Genomic DNA, 24,311 nt, shown 5'->3' on the forward strand with positions numbered 1-24,311 from the left:
TTTGCACTGAAATGAGGATTCACACATTGTTGGATGAATCATTCGCAGAAGTGTACCCGAGGAGGCCAATCAGCTGCTGATAGTGCCTGCACACGCTGTACACTGTACGGAAACAACTGGTTCTCCCGTAGCACTCTCCATACAGTGACGTGGTCAACGTTACCTTGTACAGCAGCAACTTCTCTGACGCTGACATTAGGGTTATCGTCAACTGCACGAAGAATTGCCTCGTCCACTGCAGGTGTCCTCGTCGTTCTAGGTCTTCCCCAGTTGCGAGTCATAGGCTGGAATGTTCCGTGCTTCCTAAGACGCCGATCAATTGCTTCGAACGTATTCCTTTCGGGACACCTTCGTTCTGGAAATCTGTCTAGATACAAACGTACCGCGCCACGGCTATTGCCCCGTGCTAATCCATACATCAAATGGGCGTCTGCAAACTCCGCATTTGTAAACATTACACTGACTGCAAAATCACGTTCGTGATGAACACTAACCTGTTGATGCTACGCACTGATGTGCTTGATGCTAGTACTGTAGAGCAATGAGTCGCATGTCAACACAAGCACCGAAGTCAACATTTCCTTCCTTCAATTGGGCCAACTGGCGGTGAATCGAGGAAGTACAGTACATACTGACGAAACTAAAATGAGCTCCAACATGGAAATTAAGCGTTTCCGGACACATGTCCACATAACATCTTTTCTTTATTTGTGCGTGAGGAATGTTTCCTGAAAGTTTGGCCGTACCTTTTTGTAACACCCAGTATAAAACAGTTGGATTTTGGAGAACCGGTACATGGTTAACAGGTATGCAGAACGAGTACAGTGTCACTTTTACAGGGAGTATTATGTCATGGACAAAACGAAGAGAATAAAGAAGTACAATTTTCAGTCTGTTCCATTAACAAGTGGTGCGCTGACGGAAGGACTGCCTGTCCAATGCTGTATGTCTCGAAAATCCACGCACTGGAGACATCTCAGGGACCCGGATTATCAGGAAGACAGTTGCTTCGATGGCAGTGCTCTATGCCTCCCTGAGTATTTGTCTATAGTATCCCTTTGCTTTTCCTTTTCTCCTGTTCCTTATCTCTAGAAATTCTGACATACTTAGACCTAGGATCAAGAACTAGTGTTATTACTTGAATACGTACTATATGTTGACACTGATTTTTACGTCCTGTCCACAGAAGCAAGCCAAACCAAGTGTCACATTGCTTTGAAAATGTGTGTAGGTTATCTTAAATAACATCCAGTTACGTTGTGTCGCCTTTAAGTTTTAATTATCACTTCAAATAAAAAATGCTGTGTAATTAATTTTTGTTTGTTTACAGTCCTACTACAAGCTGAAATGCCTGCGGCAAAGTACTAGAAGATCCGAAGCAAAAATCGCAGATCATTGACAAAGTACAAACGGATTGCACCATTTGGCTTCTCTGCCGACGTGCTATATTAGCTTGGTGTAGAGATTTATATGTTTACCACGACTGTAGACATATACCTGTAAACAACCAAAAAGTTAATTATTTAACTTTTTTTCGACTTGTAAGCCAAGCTTTCCTTTTTTCGTAAATATGAATTGCCATTTATTGCGATCTTGTCGTAAATATCTGGTTATGTGTTCCGCAGTTTTCAAGAAACAAATTATCACTGGCATTGCCAGAAATGTCATTAAGTATTACTACAGCCAACGAGAATCTCTTATCAAAGCTGCTTGATATAGCATGGTTAGAATTGTATCAGTACCTGTGCTTCCCTTGTGTTACACATGGTCGGAAGATGAAATATTCAAGTACAGTTACGTGAGAATGTAGCCTTATTTAGCTTCAATTACGTGAAATGTAGCCTTAACAAATTATATTGAGAACCAAATTAGTTTCCTTTTACGATGACATTACAGTCCACCAGTTGAAGTACAGTTTCTTGTTGCGCAAAACAATATGTAGTTTTCACACTGTCCCAGACGCATACTCAGACTTTAAACCCACTTTCGCAGGTACCGCGTGGTGCGCACCAAGTCGGTGTACGTGGGACGCGATGAGCCGATCGGCAGCGCGCTGGCCAAGAGCAAGTCTGCGCCCTCGCAGGGCGGCACCAGCTACCGCGCGCCCATCGCCACAGCGCCCCCCACCCCGGCGCCGCTGCCCCTCTCCACGCCGCAGCAGGAGCCAGTCAGGTGAGTGCACGCCGCACTGCTCTGATGAAGGACTCTTAGCACGATGAAAGCTCTTGTTCCACAACCAGCAGCAGAGGCTCAGACTTCCAGTCAAACGTAATAGGCATGAAACCTTCCTTGCCGACTGCACAATAGTGTTGGATGAAGAACCACTCCCCTCTTTCTGCTGTGTCATGCACTAGACAAATTATGCAACTTATTGTTCCATAGACTACCTCCAAAATGTTTGGTGATAGACCCTGATTAACCGTCTGTGCTTTTATAAATACACACTCAGTCTAAATAACTGCTGCTAGCCTGACTTTGACCCACAAGTCAGGGTTGAAACAACCACTTCTTCAACATAACTAAGCTCTATAGCAGTCTACCCACTTTTTTAAAAAAAACTCTAGGACCTGACCACTGATTTGGTAAATGAGCACAGCAAATAGCAGCTTCATTTATCAGCTGTTTTCTAGAATCTCCTCTACGAGAAAACAGTCTAAAGTTGAAAAAGGAGAAAGATACACACACAAACACCACAAGCTTCCACTGGAACATGTGGACTTTATTGCTGTCTGTAAGACCTCACCAAGCCTGTTTCATCATTATCAGACACTACTTCCAGCTAGCTGATGTCTCTATGGTCTGATATGAGACCGCTGTCTGCTTAGCAAGTGCTTCTTCACTGCACCATTTCTCACAGAAAAATGGAAATTTATTCAGCCCTTGACACCCATGCATTTGCCAATCATTTTCTTTCCATAACAAAAGAACAACTTTACTGATCAAATAAGATCAACGGGCTTCTGACTTCTTACATGTAACAGTTTTTAAATCACAGGGTCACCACATATGGATCATGACTCCAGTCCAACTCCTAAATTGAATGCTATCAGAGTCCTCATTTTGTGGGCTATCAAAACTTAACATGCAGACATATTGGCCAATTAGCTCTAGAGCGGAACATACATATTTCAATTGGCCCTCTCTTACTAATGCTCATAGTATTTGCTGTGATGTGCTGCTTCTTGCCAAGCCTATGAGAAGTTTCTTTTCTAAAAGGTGTTAGAAAAAACAGGCTTTCTACAGAAACCACCAGGATCAAGCTAGACCACCAGCACTTAGCCACATTAACGTAAAAACATTCCATTATCTTCAGGCTGCAGAATAGTCCTTGTTCCTAGAAACAGAAAAACCAGGTGGACAATATTTCGACGCCCTATCCAGCCGTCTTCTTCAGGTTATGCACACATAACTGCACGACTCAAAAATATTGCGCAAAAAATGGAAACAACAGCAACTCAGCTGTATACCCAGAAGCACATCAGTAATGCACCACACCGAGAAAACCTGAGAGGTCACAATAAGACATAGGATTTTTTTGTAGAAATTGTGAAAAAAAGACGTTTCCCATAACGTTTAAGTATCTCCTCGAGTATTGTTTTGATGTTTGCGAGCACTTTGCATTTTTTATTCTTGTCGTTAATTTAAACAGGACCAAGTCACTGGCGCTGGTAACCCTACATCTTCCATTCTGAATCATCAGCCGATGCTTGACTGGGGTGTCAGTTCAAAGCTGGAGACAGCATATAGTAAAATCCCAGTCGCGTAGATAATTTGGCCTTGCCCGGTCTGCTGGTGCTGAGTCCTTTCTCCTGACCTTTTACAGGCGGCCCGCCCTGGGCTACTCAGCGCCCGCCTTCAGCTTCAGCCCGCCGGCGTCGGTCATCTACCCCGGCTACCAGCCCATCTCGTCCAACGCCATCCAGCCGCAGTACTCCGGTCTGCCGAGCAACTACCAGGTAAAAGAACTCAAGTAATCCCTTGTAGACCATTGTTTGTATTACACCAGTTTACATTATCGCATCACAGCAATATGAGATCTGAGCTCTATAACGCGCAGTAGTTCTGTAATGTTAAGCACTTATTATTAAGCACTCCGTCTTCAGGCCACGAGTGGCCTACCGGGACCATCCGACCGCCATTTCATCCTCATGGAGGATGCGGTAGCAGGGGTGTGGGGTCAGCACACTGCTCTCGCGGTATTCTTGACCGAATCCGCTACTATTCGGTCGAGTAGCTCCTCAATTGGCATCACGAGGCTGAGTGCACCCCGAAAAATGGCAACAGCGCATGGCGGCTTGGATGGTCACCCATTCAAGTGCCGACCACGCCTGACAGCACAAAACTTCGGTGATCTCGCGGGAACCGGTGTATCCACTGCGGCAAGGCCGTTGCCTAGTTCTGTAAAGTACACTATAGAATACAGTGATCAGCCAGAACATTATGACCACCTACCTAATATGTCCTCTTTTGGCACGGATAACAGCGACGACACGTCGTAGCGTGGAAGCACTGACGCCTTGGTAGGGTGCTTGGAGGGAGCTGGAACCACATCTGCACCGACAAGTCACCTAATTGCCATAAATTCTGGGAAAAGGGGGGAGGGGGTGATAGGCTCTGAAGACACGTTCAGTCACATCCCAGATGTGTTCGATCGGGTTCAGGACCCATGGATGCCCACGTGAATGTTCCCCACAGCGTAACGGATCTTGTCTCTGTCCCACAGTACAGGTGTTAACGAGCTGTTCCTCTGGAAGGCGACGGATTCGCGCCCTCGCGTCGGCATGACGATGAAGTTGTCGGGATTCATCAGACCGTGCAACACTCTGCCATTGCTCCAAAGTGCAGTGCCAATAGTCACGTGCCCAATCAGTCGTATTTGCCGATACCGTGGTCTTAACATTGGCACATGCACGGGTCGTCGGCTGCAGAGGCTTTAACATTTTTTAAATGTTCGGATAATAAGTTGCCGTCTCTTTATCTAAGAATATATGACGATTGCAGCTAGCCGCTATCTCTGTGTAATGTCTTGTCTGTATAGACGTGTATCTGTTGCCTTTAAGATACCTTCACCTTCACCCAAAAATTTATACAGTAAAGTAAGGCCTCTTGGCTGATCTGTGATAAGACAGGCGAAAAATTAGACTAATGGACGATTATTAGTATTATCTCTATTTTCATTCGCTCTCTCTCTCTTTCTCTCCTTTATCTATGTACAGTTTTTAATATAATATTTCATTACATCAAATCAGCCAAATAGGGTCTTTGGTGGAGTCCTTCGTCTTGGTAATCAGCGGCTGGCTTGCTGTAAGAGATCTTTACATTTATTATTACTGTTAAGCACTGCAGTCAGTCGGGAGAATCAATCGTTTGGACAATTTATTCCTTTTACGAAAGATTGCGAATGCCAGATGTGTAGGAAGCCTTTTTGGACGATTTTACACAGACTCAGTGATTGCAGCCTCTCTTCGACACAGCTGAAACTTCCCCACTAATTACAGGGCCAACGTGATCATCAAATGATTCAGAAAAAAACTCATTCGTTCATTCACTCCAGAACAAAAAAGTCACAAACCTTATTTACGGAGGAAATTGTGTATTAAATCCATATCCATTACATATCCAGATCTCCGGTGATTCCACGCCTTAATTATTTTCCTTGTACAGTTTCTTTCTCCTCAAACAAACCGCTAGCGGCACAAATGTTAATTGGCTCGCTTTAGCGAGAAGAAAAGCAGAATATGTATCTCTAAGAAACACGTCAATCCCTCAACAGATACTCCAGAAGCTGTCCTAGTTACCACTCTAACAAAAATGGTTCAAATGGCTCTGAGCACTATGGGACTCAACATCTTAGGTCATAAGTCCCCTAGAACTTAGAACTACTGAAACCTAACTAACCTAAAGACATCACACACACCCATACCCGAGGCAGGATTCGAACCTGCGACCGTAGCAGTCCCGCGGTTCCGGACTGCAGCGCCAGAACCGCTCGACCACCGCGGCCGGCCCACTCTAACAACCATGGAGAATGCATATATGCATCTCTGTTATTTCAAAGAATAAACGCACTAGAAAATACTTTGGCGTCGTCGAGCTGTCGCCGCATATATTACGAGAAAATCAGATCAGATAGCTTTTCCAAAGTGAATGAATGTGGATGGTTTGATTGAAAATGATTAATTGGTGCGTGGTAGTGGGTATTTTCTGTGGGGACATTACAAGGCCCATTATTAGGAGTGTTTGGTACACTATGTGTTCAGACACGTGCTCTGCCCAGCATTTAAGTTTGGTATTAGTTCCACAACAGTTCGCCGCCTGTCCTGTTTTACCTGTCTGATCAGCCTATGACGTCCGACATCTGTAATGAGGTTTGGCCCCCCGACCCCACAACGTCTGGACATGGTTTCATCTTGGTATCGCCAAGTGTTGAAGGCATCACCAGAGCACTCCTCGATTACTCAGTGAGTCGTGCAGTTTCCGAAAAGCTCGTGCCGAGCCTTCGACCAATAAAAAGGGGCCGTCGGTCAAATGCAGATCGTGCGCCTTGGCCATTCTACACACGGACAGCACGCTTAATGATACTACACCCACCCTGCATGTGTGTGACTAGTAGTCATTCAAAATTTTCAAATGTGTGTGAATTCCTAAGGGACCAAACTGCTGATGTCATCGGTCCCTAGACTTACACACTCCTCTAACTAACTTAAACTAACTTGTGCTAAGAACAACACACAGACCCATGCCCGAGGGAGGACTCGAACCTCCGGCGGGAGGGGCCGTATGGTTAGTAACATGGCGCCTCTAACCACGCGGCTACTCCACGCGGCTATCAGTCATTCCTTAGCAGATGACGCTGCTATCACCTGTACGTCTTTATATCGATAGTGGGTCGGTGGTCATAATGTTCTGGCTGATCGATGTATGTTATGTGTAATTGGGAAAAGAGAGAAATAGAAATATAAAAAGCAAGCAATCACTATGAATGAATAAACTCTGAATGCAGCAGAGATCGAATTGCATTGAGAAAGCAGTGAAAGAAACCAAAGAGAAATTTGTAAAAGGAATTACATTACAGGGAGAAGAATTAAAAAGTTTGAGGCTTCCCAATGGCATTGTAATTTTGACCGATATGGCGATGGACTTCAAAGATCAATTGCATGGAATGGATGATGTCTTGAAAGTGAACACGGACAAAAAGTTAATGCAGTGTAATACGGTTAAATCAGTCAATAATAAGGGGATCAGTTATTGAAACGGAACAATGAATATGACATAAGTAAAGAGATTATAAAATGAAGCTATCAACAGCAAGCAAAGCTTCTCTGAAAAAGAGAAATCAGTGCATGTAATACTAAGGTAATGAGAAGTAACAGAAAGGAGATTAGCAATAAACTTTAAAACTGTCGACCGCAAAGTAGACAGAGTGACTGAATTCTGCTGTCTTGGAAGCAAAATAACACATGACAAACGAAACAAGGACACAAAATGCAGACTAGCATAAGTAAGGAGGCCATTCCTGTCCGAACAAAGGCTGCTAGTGTCGAACATCGGCCGTAATTTGAAGAAAAAAATTCTGGAAACGTACGTTTGCGGTAAAGTATTATACGAAGCTGAATGATAGAAAACTGTAAAAAAAGAATATAATCAAAGCTTAACGCATCTTGTCCTATAGAAAGATGTTGAAAGTTAGGTGGACCGATATGGTGAGAAATGGGGAGGTACTCTGCAGAATCGACAACAAGAACAGAGACGATGATAGGACGTGTGTCACGACATCAAGAAAGAACTTCTGTGGTAATCGAGGGAACTGTAGAGTGTAAAAATGTGGAAGAAGGCAGTGATCGGAATATATTTAACAAATAAATGAGGTCGTTAAGTGGGAGTGATTTTTAGAGACACGGGAGAGGAAGTCGAGGCCATCCGCATCAAACCAGTTAAAAGATAGATGTCACAAAATAAAACAAATAAAAATATGTGTTGTGAAGTCCTTTCCTGGAAATATTTGTGTCTAGTGTAGCCCCATACGGATTTAAAACAAGGAGGATAAGTAATGCAGACAAAAGGAGAACGGTGCAACAGGAGACCAAGTAACTAACGTGGAGATACTGGGAGAAAAGGAACCTAATTTCTTGTCTAGCATATGGATCACAGTGGTACAACTTCCGCAAATATAGTATTACTTAGGAGCAAATGGCGGCATCAGCTGAGCTTTTATTTTTCTTTTTGATTTCCACGATTCGGCCACTAAGGGGATTTTCCAGTGATCGTATGGCTGTCGTCGTGAGAATTTGAGTCTGTGTGTGTACACGACGATAGACATATAACAGACGAGTCGTGGAAGGTTGAGTGTTTGTACTCCTACGATGATACACATATAACTAGTGGGAAAGGGGCTTGGTGGCCAAAGCCAGTCTTGGTAATCAAAAACAAAAGTCAAACTGTTACTGTCATTTGATACAAACAAACGAATTTTACCACACAACCTGCCAAAAAGAAGAGATTGGTTAATAAGACACATCTTGAGACATTATTGGTAATGGAGGAAAATGTGTGGACGTAAAAATTGCAGAGGCCGACCAAGGCATGATCACATTAAGCACGAACAAGAGAAAATAGAATGCAACAGTTACACATAGATAGAGGTATTTGTACTGAATAAATTAGCTTGGAGAGCTGCATAACTAGACTTTGGATCAGGACAATAACAACATCTACCAAAATCCCATTACGTACCGAAATTGTTCTATGTGCAAAGAATAGGAACATTGCTTGTTTCAAATAGGCACGTGGTTCTAAGATAACGAAAATCATCTGCATAGACCACCTTATATCCCTGGTGCGCTATATTCCTGGATCGATATGCATGCAGCTACACGCGCACTTAATACGTTCCAAAACGCCGCGCATAAAAACAGAATTTTCTGTTGCTCATACCACGGGTTTTGTTGGTGATAAAAAGGTAGCGTCAAGTGTTTAGGATAGCACTTGGGTTAGGGACCATTTGTATACAGAACAGAAGAATAGCCTTAGTATCATTATCCCATAGCACAGGGTCAAAGTATAATTATTACAGACGTCCTCCTGCTTAGGCAAATGGAGCAAATCGGTTGGTTCTTTTTCCATTTGATGTGGTTTACGGTGAATCTGATGGAACTTATGGGCGGGCCCTCGAGAAATGCCACTAAAAGGTTTTTTACTATATTTCCGCCATCACCAGTGAAGCAAAACCCAGCCTCGGATTCCAAGACGGCTATTCGCGGAAAATGACTGAAATTTATTAGATATATTTTAAAATCCCGGTCTCGAACAACGTTGAAAATTTTCTTCATATCTTTATCTGTTTTCTAGAGGCAGTGGTTCAAATTTACCTTACCTTTACACGAAAAATACGCACATAGAAACCGGTGTGAGGCGAAAATGTGGTTAATAAAGTGACGTAACGCTGAGAAATATACTGTAAAGTGTCTTCGCTATCATCTGTAAACCCCATGTAGTAGTTCTGGAGCACTTGCAAAACATTTTTGCACGTAAAGTACGGTCTAAAGTGTAAAATAAGTTTTGAGCTATTTCAATTACACATAAGTAAAATATCTAAATCTACTGACCAATACTTTTCTTTTCATAGGAGTTACATGCTCTGTTGCAGCAGGAAAAAGAAGTAAATCAGTGGAAAAATGTTCCTCTGGGATCACAAAAAATGCGTATACAAACCTGTTTATCTAAAATATTCTGATTTAAACGACAGGCATAAGCTGCCCGTTTAAAAATTTCCCAAAGTTTTGTCATGGGAACATATTCACTCTTTTGTGGCAGTGGCAAAGAGCTGGAAAAGTAATAAATGCTGGAAGATAATAGACAGTGGCTGTGTTCTAGAAAGAGCGAAGGAGATAGTGGCAGCGTGAGAGAAAAAGACGCATACAGCGCAGTGGAACATAGTAGAGAATGACAGAACAGTGCTAGGGAAAGAGTGAAGGAGACAGTGCCAGGGGGCGGGAGAAGAAATAAAGAGAAAGGCGAAAAGGTGGGAACCAGTGATAATGAGAGACAGAGTATATGACAATAACGAAGAGTGAGATAGTGACAGAGAGAAGAGACAGCAGCAGCACTAGTAAAGAAAACGAAAGGAATAAAATGTTATGAGTAAGAAAGAGCAAGAGGGAGACAATGACGGAGAGAAGAAACTGTAGTTGTAGGGGACTGTGGCTGTGATGCAGGAGAGAGTGACATTTCGAGAGACACAATGAGATAATGACTGTGAGTTGGGCTGAATGTCTGAGTGAGAAAGAGCAACTGGGCTTGGGATGGGTAGGAGCGATGGACTGGTAGGTGTGAGCGTGTAACTGTTAGGGTGGCTTGTAGAAGTTTGACGTGAGCTCCATGTTAAAAAAGCGTCGAATATGTTTGCATGCCAAAATTTTTGGGAAATTTTTAAAGGTGCTGAAGAAGACAGAATGAGGTAGTCGTAGTTAGAGTCATCTAAATAAACAGGAACATATTCGCATCTCTGCTCTCCGATAGTACCATTTTTCCGCTGGTAGATAGCGTGTATGCATTTTGGTGACATGTATCAAATTTTGTCATAGATTAAGATTTTTTTAAAACAATTTTGGTAAACATTTTTGGAATACAGTGATCAATAGATTATTATATTTTAACTAAAGTTCAGTCTTGATCACAACACTTATGTCCCAATAACATAGGTGACCGGTTTCGGTTATATTTATATAACCGTCTTCAGACCCATGGCTTCCTTGAAGGATGGTAGGCGGAGCTCTCCTCAACTGACTTCGTAGCAGCTGAGGAGAGCTCCGCCTACCATCCTTCAAGGAAGCCATGGGTCTGAAGATGGTTATATAAATATAGCCGAAACCGGTCACCTATGTTATTGGGACATAAGTGTTGTGATCATGATTGAACTTTAGTTAAAATTGTGTTTGTGCAGCATGTAGCCATGTTTTCAGAGAAAAGTGTCGTAATTGTAAAATCACTGACACGTTCGACATCGCAGCGAGTTCTCACGAATGTGGGCCACGGAAAGTGTCTAAAAGCTGTACTTTTCCCGCAGTACCAGACGGCGTCGCCGCCGGCGGCGGACCGCTACGACAACGCGGCGGCCGGCTACTACCAGAACACTGTGCAGCCGCCCGTGCAGGCGCACACGCAGTTCCCACTCTACGACGGCATCGCCACCACGCAGAACGGCTTCAGGTAACAGCGAGTTCCACTCTGAACACTCCACTGCATACCGACTCTGAACTGATCGCCATTTCTCTCATGATCGCAAAGAACAACAAACACATCTCATCTTCTATCCAAAGATATTTTTCCTTGTTTATAAGACTGTGTCTACAGGGTGGTCCATTGATCGTGACCGGGCCAAATATCTCACGAAATAAGCGTCAAATGAGAAAACTACAAACAACGAAACTTGTCTAGCTTGAAGGGGGAAATCAGATGGCGCTATGATTGGCCCGCTAGAAGGCGCTGCCATTGGTCAAAAGGCTATGAACTCCGTTTTTTTTTTAAATAGGAACCCCCATTTTTATTACATATTCGTGTAGTACGTAAAGAAATATGAATGTTTTAGTTGGACTACTTTTTGCGCTTTGTGATACATGGCGCTGTAACAGTCACATGCACATGGCTCACAATTTTGGACGAACAGTTGGTAACAGGTAGGTTTTTTAAATTAAAATACAGAACGTAGGTACGTTTGAACATTTTATTTCGGTTGTTCCAATGTGGTACATGTACCTTTGTGAACTTATCATTTCTGAGAGCGCATGCTGTTACAGCGTGATTACCTGTAAATACCACATTAATGCAATAAATGCTCAAAATGATGTCCGTCAACCTCAGTGCATTTGGCAATACGTGTAACGACATTCCTCTCAACAGCGAGTAGTTCGCCTTCCGTAATGTTCGCACATGCATTGACAATGCGCTGACGCATGTTGTCAGTTATTGTCGGTGGATCACGACAGCAAATATCCTTCGACTTTCACCACAGAAACATACCCGGGGACGTCAGATTCAGTGAACGTGCTTCGACGACCAATCCACCAGTCGTGAAATACGCTATTCAATACCACTTCAACCGCACGCGAGCTATGTGCCGGACATCCATCATGTTGGAAGTACATCGCCATTCTGTCATCGAGTGAAACATCTTGTAGTAACATCGGTAGAACATTACGTAGGAAATCAGCATACATTGCAACATTTACATTGCCATCGATGAAATGAGGGGTCAATTATTCTTCCTCCCATAATGCCGCACCATACGTTAACCCGTTAAGGTCGCTGATGTTCCACTTGTCGCAGCCATCGTGGATTTTCCGTTGCCCAGTAGTGCATATTATGCCGGTTTACGTTACCGCTGTTGGTGAATGACGCTAAAAATCTGTCATCGTCCCGTAATTTCTCTTGTGCCCAGAGCCAGAACTGCACACGACATTCCCCATTCTCGCGCAATTTGTCTGCTACTGATGTGCGGATTAGCCGCGACAGCTGCTAAAACACCTACTTGGGCATCATCATTTGTTGCAGGTCGTGATTGACGTTTCACATGTTGCTGAACACTTCCTGTTTCCTTAAGTAACGTAACTACCCGACGAACGGTCCGGACATTTGGAAGATGTCTTCCAGGATACCGAGCAGCTTACATAGCACACGCCCGTTGGGCATTTTGATCACAATAGCCATAAATCAACACGATATTGATCTTTTCTGCATTTGGTAAACGGTCCATTTTAACACGGGTAATGTATCACGAAGCAAATACCGTCCGCACTGGCGGAATGTTACGTGATACCACGTACTTATATGTTTGTGACTATTGCAGCGCCATCTATCACAAAGTGAAAAAAGTGGTCCAACTGAAACATTCATACTTCTTTATGTACTACACGAATATGTTATAAAAATTTTTGAAAAACGCAGTTGCTACCCGTTTGACCTATGGCAGCGCCATCTAGCGGGCCAACCATAGCGCCACCTGGTTTCCCCCTTCAAGGTAGACAAGTTTCGTTCTTTGTAGTTTTTTCGTTTGATGCGTATTTCGTGAGATATTTGGCCCGGTGTCTATCAATGGACCACCCTGTATACAGGAAATTGTGGTGGAATAGGTTTTCTAAATGCAGAATATAAAATCTGCGGGAAAATTCTTAATCAAAGATTACGAACTATCGCTGATGCAATATTCTCAGAAGAACAGTAAGGCTTCAGAAAGGGACGTTCGTGTTATGATATTTACACTGAAGAGCCAAAGAAACTGGTACACCTGCCAAATATCGCGTAGGGCTCCCGGGAGCAGGCAGAAGCGCCGCACCACGGCATGGCATGGACTCGACTAATGTCTGAAGTAGTACATAAATACCGCAGGGCTGTCCATAAATCCGTAGGAGTACGAGGGGGCGGAGATCTCTTCTGAACACGTTACAAGGCTTCCCAGATACGCTCAGTAATGTACATGTCTGGGGAGTCTGGTGGCCAGCGGAAGTGTTTAAACTCGGAAGAGCGCTCCTGGAGCCACTCTGCAGCAATTCTGAATGTGTGTGGTGTCGCATTGTCCTGCTGGAATTCCCCAACTCCGTTGGAATGCAGAATGGACATGAATGGATGCAGGTGACCAGACTGGATGCTTACGTACGTGTCACCTGTCAGAGTCGTATCTAGACGTATCAGGGGTCCTATATCACACCAACTGCACACGCCCCACACCATTATAGAGCCTCCACCAACTTGAACAGTCCCCCACTGACATGCAGGGTACATGTTCTCATGAGGTTGTTTCCATACCCATACTCATCCTTCCGCTCGATACAATTTCTATCGAGACTCGTCCGACCAGGCAACATGTTTCCAGTCATTAATAGTCCAATGTCGGCGTTGACGGTCCCAGGCCAGGCGTAAAGCTTGAGGCGTAAAGCTTTGTGTCATGCAGTCATCAAGGGTACTCAAGTGGGCCTTCGGCTCCGGAAGCCCATATCAAAGATGTTTCGTTTAATGATTTGCACGCTGACACTTGTTGATGGTCCAACATTGAAGTCGGCAGCGATTTGCGGAAGGGCTGCAGTTACGTCACGTTGAATGATTCTCCCTACTCGTCGTTGATCCCGCAGGCGCTTTTTCCTTCCGTCGGAGATTAGATGTTTTTTCGGATTCCTGATTTTCACGGTACAATCGTACGGCAAAATCCCCACTTCATTGCTACCTCGGACATGCTGTGTTCCATCGCTCGTGCGCCGACTTTAGCACCAAGTTCATACTCATATAAATCTTAATAACCTACCATTGTGGCACCAGTAACCGATCTAACAACTGCTCCAGACACTTGTTGTCTTATACAGTTGTTACCGACGGCAGCGTCGTACTCTGCCTGTTTACATATCTCGGTATTTGAATACCCATGCCTATACCAGTTTCTTTGGCGCTTCAGTGTATGTTATCTTACTTTATCTATCTCGTCCTTATGTTTTGCGGACGAGGGTAGTAAAACTGAGGAGAGAGCAACTTCCTTAAAAGTTTTAGCTTCCTTAAGAATTAGTTGATTAAATTTAGATAATACAAGCGTGAAGAGCTTTAAGCAGTACATTGATAGTCAGTAGACAGATAAAGATTAATGTGACATCGTGGGCTTTCCCGGCGTAATAGGTCTTGAAAGTCTGTTCGGGTTTGCTGCCGGATCCTAAAATCAACTCGATTCGATATTTCGGCGATCCAACTGGTCGCCATCTTCAGGAGAAAGCTGCTTCTGCTGATGGGTCTCGCTGAGAACTGACGTCAGGCTGCCAATCGACGTCCGATATTGGCCACCGTACCGTACACGGCGCATGCGCTGCCCATCACAGTTGCTGCCCTTCATTACTGTGCAGGTGACGCTGCCCTTAGTAGAACACTGGCGGCAACGATAAATCGCATTCAGAGACGATATTCGAATACTCGGGCTGGCCGCACCGAAGAACGTTCTGTTTTGATGCGGGATAATATAGGATTCCAAGTCCTGCTAAGAGGAAACCCACTGTCTCCGTCAATTAAATTATCCGCCAATCTAATTTCAATTGCTTCTTTGTAGGCACTGTTCCATAAATCGGAAGTGTTGGCAACTCTCACAGTTTCGTCAAATTTCATACCGTGTCCTTCATTTAAGCAGTGTCCTGCTACTGTCGATTTTTCCGGCTGTTGTAGTCTCGTATGACGGCGATGTTCCACACACCTGTCGTGAACTGTGCGAATCGAACTGCCGATGTAAGCCTTCCCAAACTGGCACGTAATTTTGTGTACACCGGGTTTCCTAAGCTCCATATTTTAATGTGGTATCTCTGTTTACACGAGTCCCTCTGGAAGAGTCCCTTAGTTTGATAAGTGAAAAACTGGATGAAGAGTTGGTGGAGCTTTCTCGTCAAGTGCTGACATCGACGTATTTCTTATTTAATGACAACATTTTTTAGTAGAATGACGGAGTGGCTATGGGTAGTCCTTTATCACCCATAGTCGCCAGTTTATTTATGGAGGACTTCGAGCATATGTTACAGAGCACTTCGGCTTCGCAACCAACGTGATTCTGTAGATATGTGGACGATACTTTTTTTCGTCTGGTCACATGAACGCGATGCTCGCAATAGATTTTTGGACCACTTCAGCTGTCTTCATCCCCACATTTAATTTACCGTGGAGGTTGAAAGTGATGGGGTGCTTCCATTTTTAGATGTTATGTCTAATAAAAAGTCCGTAGCTCGTGGTCGTGCGGTAGCGTTCTCGCTTCCCGCGCCCGGGTTCCCGGGTTCGATTCCCGGCGGGGTCAGGGATTTTCTCTGCCTCGTGATGACTAGGTGTTGTGTGATGTCCTTAGGTTAGTTAGGTTTAAGTAGTTCTAAGTACTAGGGGACTGATGACCATAGATGTTAAGTCCCATAGTGCTCAGAGACATTTGAACCAATCTTATAAAAACCCAGATGGTACTTTGGGACATAGTGTTCACCGAAAGCCTACCCACACGGATCGGAATCTGCATTCTAAGAGTTGTCATCCATCACACCAACGCTGTGGCGTCCTTAGGACTTTGGTACGCAGAGCTTATGCCATTTCCGACACGGACAGCTGAACACAAGAACTTGCACATTTGAAAGCTGTTTTTAAGGAAAATGGTTACTCTGAGAAGCAGATTCGTCGGGCTATGGAGTTTGGACCATCACTGGAGGTGCATGAGGAGGAAAATAAATCAGTGGCATTTATCCTTATGGCGGGGGCATATCTTTTAAGATAGGAAGAATTCTAAGAAATTTTAACATTAAGAGTGTGTTCCGTACACCTTCTAAGATTAGGGCACTACTCGGATCTGTGAAAGATGATTTGGGGCTTAGGAAATCCTGTGTATACAAAATTACGTGCCAACGTGAGAAGGCTTACATCGGCCGTTCGATTCGCACAGTTCATGACAAGTGTGTGGAACATCGCCGTCATACGAGGCTACAACAGCCTGAAAAATCGGCAGTAGCAGAACACTGCTAAAATTAGGGACACGGTATGAAATTTGACGAAACTGTGAGAGTTGCCAACACTTCCTATTTTTGGAACAGTGTCTACAAAGAAGCAATTGAAATTAGCTTGGCGGATAATGTAATTAACAGAGATAATGGGTTTCCTCTTAGCAGGACGTTAAATCCTGTATTATGCCACATCGAAACAGAACGTTCTTCGGTGCGGCCAGCCCGAGTATTCGAATATCCTGCGATTTGTAGTTGCCGGCAGTGTTCACAAATGGTTCAAATGGCTCTGAGCACTATGGGACTCAACTTCTCAGGTCATTAGTCCCCTAGAACTTAGAACTAGTTAAACCTAACTAACCTAAGGACATCACACACATCCATTCCCGAGGCAGGATTCGAACCTGCGCCCGTAGCGGTCTCGCGGTTCCAGACTGCAGCGCCTAGAACCGCACGACTACTTCGGCCGGCGGCGGTGTTCTATTAAGGGCGGCGCCACATGCCCAGTCATGGAGTGCAGCAACTGTATGGGTGGCGCTTGCGCCGTGTGCGGTACGGTGGCCTATGCAGGGTGTTACAAAAAGGTACGGCCAATCTTTCAGGAAACATTCCTCACACACAAAGAAAGGAAATATGTTAGGTGGACATGTGTCCGGAAACGCTTACTTTCCATGTTAGAGCTCATTTTATTACTTCTCTTCAAATCACATTAATCATGGAATGGAAACACACAGCAACAGAATGTACCAGCGTGACTTCAAACACTTTGTTACAGGAAATGTTCAAAATGTCCTCTGTTAGCGAGGATACTTGCATCCACCCTCCGTCGCATGGAATCCCTGATGCGCTGATGCAGCCCTGGAGAATGGCGTATTGTATACAGCCGTCCACAATACGAGCACGAAGAGTCTCTACATTTGGTACCGGGGTTGCGTAGATAAGAGCTTTCAAATGTCCCCATAAATGAAAGTCAGGAGGGTTGAGGTTAGGAGAGCGTGGAGGCCATGGAATTGGTCCGCTTCTACCAATCCATCGGTCACCGAATCTGTTGTTGAGAAGCGTACGAACACGTCGACTGAAATGCATCGTGCATGAACCACATGTTGTGTCGTACTTGTAAAGGCACATGTTCTAGCAGCACAGGTAGAGTATCCCGTATGAAATCATGATAACGTGCTGCATTGAGCGTAGGTGAAAGAACATGGGGCCCAATCAAGACATCACCAAGAATGCCTGTCCAAACGTTCACAGAAAATCTGTGTTGATGACGTGATTGTACAATTGCGTGCGGATTCTCGTCAGCCCACACATGTTGATTGTGAAAATTTACAATTTGATCACGTTGGAATGAAGCCTCATCCGTTAAGAGAACATTTGCACTGAAATGAGGATTCACACATTGTTGGATGAACCAATCGCAGAAGTGTACCCGTGGAGGCCAATCAGCTGTTGATAGTGCCTGCACACTCTGTACATGGTACGGAAATAACTGGTTCTCCCGTAGCACTCTCCGTACAGTGACGTGTTCAACATTACCTTGTACAGCAGCAACTTCTCTGACGCTGACATTAGGGTTATCGTCAATTGCACGAAGAATTGCCTCGTCCATTGCAGGTGTCTTCGTCGTTCTAGGTTTTCCCCAGTCGCGAGTCATAGGCTGGAATGTTCCGTGCTCCCTAAGACGCCGATCAATTGCTTCGAACGTCTTGCTGTCGGGACACCTTCATTCTGGAAATCTGTCTCGATACAAACGTACCGCGCCACGGCTATTGACCCGTGCTAATCCATACATCAAATGGGCATCTGCCAACTCCGCATTTGTAAACATTGCACTGACTGCAAAACCACGTTCGTGATGAACACTAACCTGTTGATGCTACGTACTGATGTGCTTGATGCTAGTACTGTAGAGCAATGAGTCGCATGTCAACACAAGCATCGAAGTCAACATTACCACCCTTCAATTGGGCCAACTGGCGGTGAATCGAGGAAGTACAGTACATACTGACGAAACTAAAATGAGCTCTAACATGGAAATTAAGCGTTTCCGGACACATGTCCACATAACATCTTTTCTTTATTTGTGTGTGAGGAATGTTTCCTGCAACTTTGGCCGTACCTTTTTGTAACACCCTGTATAGGACGTCGATTTGCGGCAGTTCTCAGCGGTACTCATCATCAAAAGCAGCTCTCTCCTGAAGATGGCGACCAGTTGGGTCGTTGAAATATGGAATCGAGTTGATTTTAGGAGCCGGCAGCAAACCCGAAAAGACTTTCAAGATAAAGATTAAGTTTCTGTGATGAACTTTGCCATGTTGAAGTAGATCTTGACACTTTTCACAGCCACCGGCCGCGGTGGTCTACCGGTTCTAGGCGCTCAGTCCGGAACCGCGCGACTGCTACGGTCGCAGGTTCGAATCCTGCCTCGGGCATCGATGTTTGTGATGTCCTTAGGTTGGTTAGGTTTAAGTAGTTCTAAGTTCTAGGGGACTGATGACGTTAGAAGTTAAGTCCCATAGTGCTCAGAGCCATTTTGAACTTTTCACAGCCTTGAAAGCTCTGCTTTTTGATGCGATCTACATAACAAGATGAATGAATGAATGGCACACTAAATGAAAAGGTAGACGCTCTCAAGATCGCTAACTGTTTGTCGCACAGCAGCCTATGCAGAAACACATGTGTCGTCAGACGTGTTACGTGTGTTTTGGTCGTGTTCCAGGTACTACCTGCCGCGTCAGTACCAGGAGGAGGAGACGCTGTCTCAGGACCGCCGCGCGGGCAGCTTCGGCTACATCGACCCGTTCGGCATCCGGCGCGTCATCTACTACAACACGGCCCCAGACACCGGCTTCGTCCACCGCAAGAACAATCGATACGTCGGCTTCGACGCGACGCCCTACGACCCCCGCTTCTGAGCGCGTCGCCGCCCCCAGTAGTAGCTCTCCTGGAAATATGGCCCTCGTCTGCCGGACACTTGTTCTTTATTACTGCTGTTATACCCGCTCTCGCAAAGGAAAAACGCCCAAAATTGTTACGTTAGTATTCGAGAGTTTCCGAGATCATATTTTTCACCTTCCCTCCTTCTGTTCATTCGCAAGTATTTGAGGTGCTCCCATGATAGAAGATACCACGGTCTCTGGCAATGCCCTATGCTACAGCTTTATTTATTTATTTATTTTCATGTGGCCTTCAAATTTTCTCCTAGTCTACAGCTAAGGCGGATATAGTGCAGTACAAATCTTCGATTATTTTAATCGAGACGACAGTGGTGTACTGATGAAAACGCAAACTTGGAATATGTAAACTACGTTCTTCAGAATTCACTTAGCTTTTGGCAGTGCTATACCATAACACAGGAGAATCAGTTTTATTAAATGGCAATGATAACTTTACAAAGACTATATATTCACACGACCGCTTTAGTTCCTAGACCTTTATCAAGAGCTCCGTCACAACACGACTCCTGTTGTGGCTGAGCACGTACTAATGGCCTAAGGCCCAAACGTAATTATGCACTTTTCGTGCTACTGGAACTGTCATTAATAAAACTGATGCCCAAGTGCGATATGAGAATCATGGTGTGCAAAGAAACTAACAAGAGAATCTGTTCCCGGTTTCTCGTCCCTTTTAGAACATAACGAAATAAATGTTAATCTTTTCCTATTTTGAAGTCAGTGTTTCGAAAGGTTTAACGCCGTCCAGCTCTTTTTATCTTGGATATGCATCTCTCAAATCTTGTTACAAACTACATCCACCGGAATATGTATTAAATCTTTCGCATGTCGGTTTTTATCTTCTTCAAGAATTTTCGTCCATCGTCACGTTAGCTATCTTGGATGCACCAGCTGTCCTTCACTTTGGTGTCTGTCTTCTAGACTTCTAATGTAGATTATTCCTTTTTCTACCTCTTATTTTCTCAGTCTATATGCCTGTCTGATTTATAACATTGTTCCATACCACTGCATTCCAAATCCTCTCAGTTTCTTCTTGTGTGAACTTCTTATGATCCATGTTTGACAGACCTGTACAGTTTCAGAAACATCATCGTCTGACCTGTGACAGTATTTGAAGACATACTCTCTCTTTTTTTTTTTCGTTTTCCGGCCATAATCTGCTTCTGATTTGTTACGTGCTTCTACCACCAGCTCTAATTTTGTTTTCTTGACAGCGTGATTCACTCGCTTCATCTATTACTGCATCTTCTCGGAATATGTAGTTACCATATTCACTATATTCACTATATTCACGATAGCTCTATGCATCTCTCAAATCTTGTTACAAGCTACATCCACCAGAATATGTATTAAATATTTCGCATTTCGGTTTTTATCTGCTTCAAGAATTTTCGTCCATCGTCACGTTAGCTATCTTGGATGCACCAGCTGTCCTTCGCTTTGGTAACTGTCTTCTAGACTTCTAACCTAGATTATTCTTTCTTCTACCTCTTATTTTCTTAGTATATATGCCTATTTGATTTTTAACATTGTTCCATACCACTGAAATCTAAATCCTCTCAGTTTCTTCTTGCGTGAACTTCTTATGATCTGTTCTATTGTTTTTTATATATATTTCCTCCTATCTCTGTTATTAACTCAAATTGATATGCAACGTAGCCTGTCAATTCTCTGCTTTCCGCCAAAAGGCCGTTGGTATCTCTGCATTATGACAATACAACTTGCAAATTCATCGCTCAAAAATTATCATGCAGGTTTTCAGATCACTAGTGCACGGAATACAAATTCTAGAAATAAATGGGAACGTCTGTGCCTGTTCTTATGGCAGTCATAACCCTTAGTGCACTTAATATACGGGCGCCAAAGCAATTGTTTTCTCACTCGCGGATATAGTAATTCTGATCTACGAGCAACAGGGCCATATTTCCAGGCACTAATAGGATTGGAGCTTTGGATGCGCTGCAGCCGCGGAATCATCTCACCGTCCCCGTAGCAAACAGAGGGAGGTTCGCACGAGTGAAGCAACACCCACGCGTTGTCCGTCGCACAGCCCGTGAGTGGTCGCCGGGCGGTGCCCGTCTACTCCAGAGTTTCCGCCTCGAGGTCGAAGCTCTGTCCGAGTAAACGTGTTGCCGTCCCTTCCCTTCGTTCTTACGCACCTTCAGACCCCCACCATTAACGCGGAAAACCATCTAATTAATACGCCACTCTTTCTAACATAAAAACGAGTACATTTTTCTGTATTTACAAGGCATTTACTGACACCCTAAATCATTTAAGGCAGCATCGACTCATACCCATACACTCAGACATATCTTTTCAAGTAATAATTTATAAACAGTTGGAAGTACCGATACACGTTAACACACTGTGGTAAGATGCCAAAGGGAAAGAATTTTCTATGTAGTTAATAACATTTTTATGAATGGAGATGATGATTCATCGATATATTTTTAGTGGAACTATACACTTCTTCCGAAATATTCGACAGTTCTTGAAAAGAGCAGTGCAATGATTAGCTTGTCAAGTCTCCATACAGTGAAGCTGTTCGAAGAAAGAGGCGAGGGATGTGCTAAATATGAAAACGCAGTTTCATCTCCAGTGCCACATAAACATTGCGTAATGGAGCAGCACTCTCGGTATCCATAATTACAAGACTTTCCACGCCTCTTAACGAAATGTGACAGCGCTAACTGTAACGAGCGTCATATGACTGCTCACTTCTTTTCAAAGACTCACAAATTCCATAAAAAATTATAAATCTGTTTCAAACCGTAGGCGTCTAAGTGTTTCGGAAAGTAAAGTTGCTAGCATTAACCGTAAGGGAAATACCCTTCCCTTTGCCTACTGGTATCTCGTCTTTATATATGCTGTTCTTTCTGAAACAGTAGGAATGACATTTTTATGTGGTCCTCCTCTATAACTAGCGCAATTTGTTATTTAATAATTACAAAATAGGCATTGTCATTGTTTGATTATACTTCGGTGTATTGTACAATTTACCTTATCAGGAACTGAGATATGTTATCAGCAATTTCTAAAATTTTCACATCTTCCATTTTCACGTTCTTACATTTAATAACAAGTTTTTAAACTTATAAGCCGTTTTTTGTTACATATTTTCCTACCCAACCTCCAGTCTTATGCAGGACATTTTCTACATTTAAGTACCTTCCCCTTGCATTCCTACAGAAGACTACATAACTGCTTACAAGGAACATAAAAGAATAAAAAACGAAACGATCCACTTAGTATACCTGAAACTTCCCACATCCCAGCATCTGTTCATCCATTCTCAAAAGTGATCATATTTGTACATAAATTCCTTCTTACATGCTATTTCCCTATTTGGTTCTCACTAACGAGGATAGTGATGTCACTGCAGTGACTACAAGCAGCTATACTCCCACCTAATAACTTTTAAGACGACGTCCAAAACGGCTGCTAGCGAATTACGTCGGTGTTCGATGTGTCGTGTTGGAAGATGAAGACAACAACGCAATGTTAACCATTTTCATAACGTAACTGTTATGTTTGTCTGCTTTGACGTAGTTTATTCCTTATCACACTGTTTCACGTTGAACATTTTAGGCTAGAGTAGATTAGACACTTTTTTTATTTATATCTTACACGATGGTAGCAAGTAATTTATATTAAATATTGCAGTGCAAATAGTACAGTTGTGAACTGTAACACTCGAGCCTGTACAAATTTGATATGAATAAAAAGATTTGTTACAATTTACTGTATTTTCTTAGCAACAGTGACATAATTGACAGGTGCTTGATTCAAGGTTCGCGTACGCCCAGCTGTGGAGAAACATATCTTCCTGAGCTAATTCTGTCATGAACTGAGCATGTTCCCTTATAACAAGTAATTTCATAGTTGTGTAATTGGAAGTTCCATACACATCGCTGACACTTCTTTTGGTATGTCTAACATTAGTCGACCACAGCTTCGTTTTAATTTATTCTTTAGATTCTAAAATGAAACATGAACTCCAGTCCATCGAAAAAATCTTGAAGAATGTTCAGGGACATTTTTCGAGTATTTTGGTATAGAGATCTCATGGTCTACAGTGGTTCGTTAGACACTAATTACATTTAGCTTGATTTCTTATCCTAATTTGTCTTCGTATCTGAACTGCCCTAGAAATAACAGCCAAACAATACAAACGCATACGTCATGTGTCTTGTTTGGGAATAGATTTGTTCCATTCACTCATGGTACTTGCCGCTGACAGCACGTAAGGTGCCTCTTACGTGAGGAAGACATTTTTACCAGTTTTAATAAATTATTGTCTCTCATTGACGTATTCACGGTAGTTAGGAAGTGCTGTAGTCCGTAACCGGCCATGATTCGGAGAGCATTTCCCACGCTGGCTGGCTACGTAACGAAGCGACCATATGTCGCGCGTAGTGGGGTGGGGCTCGGCGCTGGACCGTAGCAACAAGCGTCAGCCTGGGAAATATACATGACGGGAAGTACCGCCATCTTGGCGCCAAAGTCACCGATTTTGTTTATTTATATTTAATAATTAAAGTCATTTATGACTACATGAATAGTAGGAGGAGCCTCTGGATGTTTAAAGCTATTTATCATAATTTTGCTTCGTTAAAATTCACATCCGTTCATTAACAAATGCATATCTTCGTAAGTACGAACTTGATCGGAAATCCGCGAACTGTGACGAAACTAAAAGAGATACGGACTGCGCGCTAAAGTCGTCAGTCGGCCTTAAGAGCTCTTCCTGTCTTGTTCGATGGTAGCCATGCTCTCGGTTACGAGTAGTTTGTAACATTACTGTTTCATTATTGATCTAATAGGAATAAAAGTGATATTACCGCATCCTGAATGTTAATTTCGAGTA

General features: G+C 43.5%; 1 protein-coding gene across 1 annotated transcript in view; it reads left to right on the forward strand.

Moving 5' to 3' along the window:
- Window positions 1-23,182, forward strand: part of LOC126100226 (translation initiation factor IF-2) — a 327,365-nt gene extending 304,183 nt beyond the window's left edge. Inside the window, exons 4-7 of the mRNA XM_049910801.1 lie at window positions 1,993-2,172; window positions 3,824-3,956; window positions 11,066-11,208; window positions 19,207-23,182. Coding sequence (XP_049766758.1) covers window positions 1,993-2,172; window positions 3,824-3,956; window positions 11,066-11,208; window positions 19,207-19,402 — 652 coding nt within the window. The 3' untranslated portion in view covers window positions 19,403-23,182. The remainder of the gene's footprint in view (window positions 1-1,992; window positions 2,173-3,823; window positions 3,957-11,065; window positions 11,209-19,206) is intronic.
- The last annotated feature ends 1,129 nt before the right edge of the window (window positions 23,183-24,311 follow it).

Source organism: Schistocerca cancellata, chromosome 9 (genome assembly GCF_023864275.1).
Source record: "Schistocerca cancellata isolate TAMUIC-IGC-003103 chromosome 9, iqSchCanc2.1, whole genome shotgun sequence".
NCBI classification, from domain to species: Eukaryota; Metazoa; Arthropoda; class Insecta; order Orthoptera; family Acrididae; genus Schistocerca; species Schistocerca cancellata.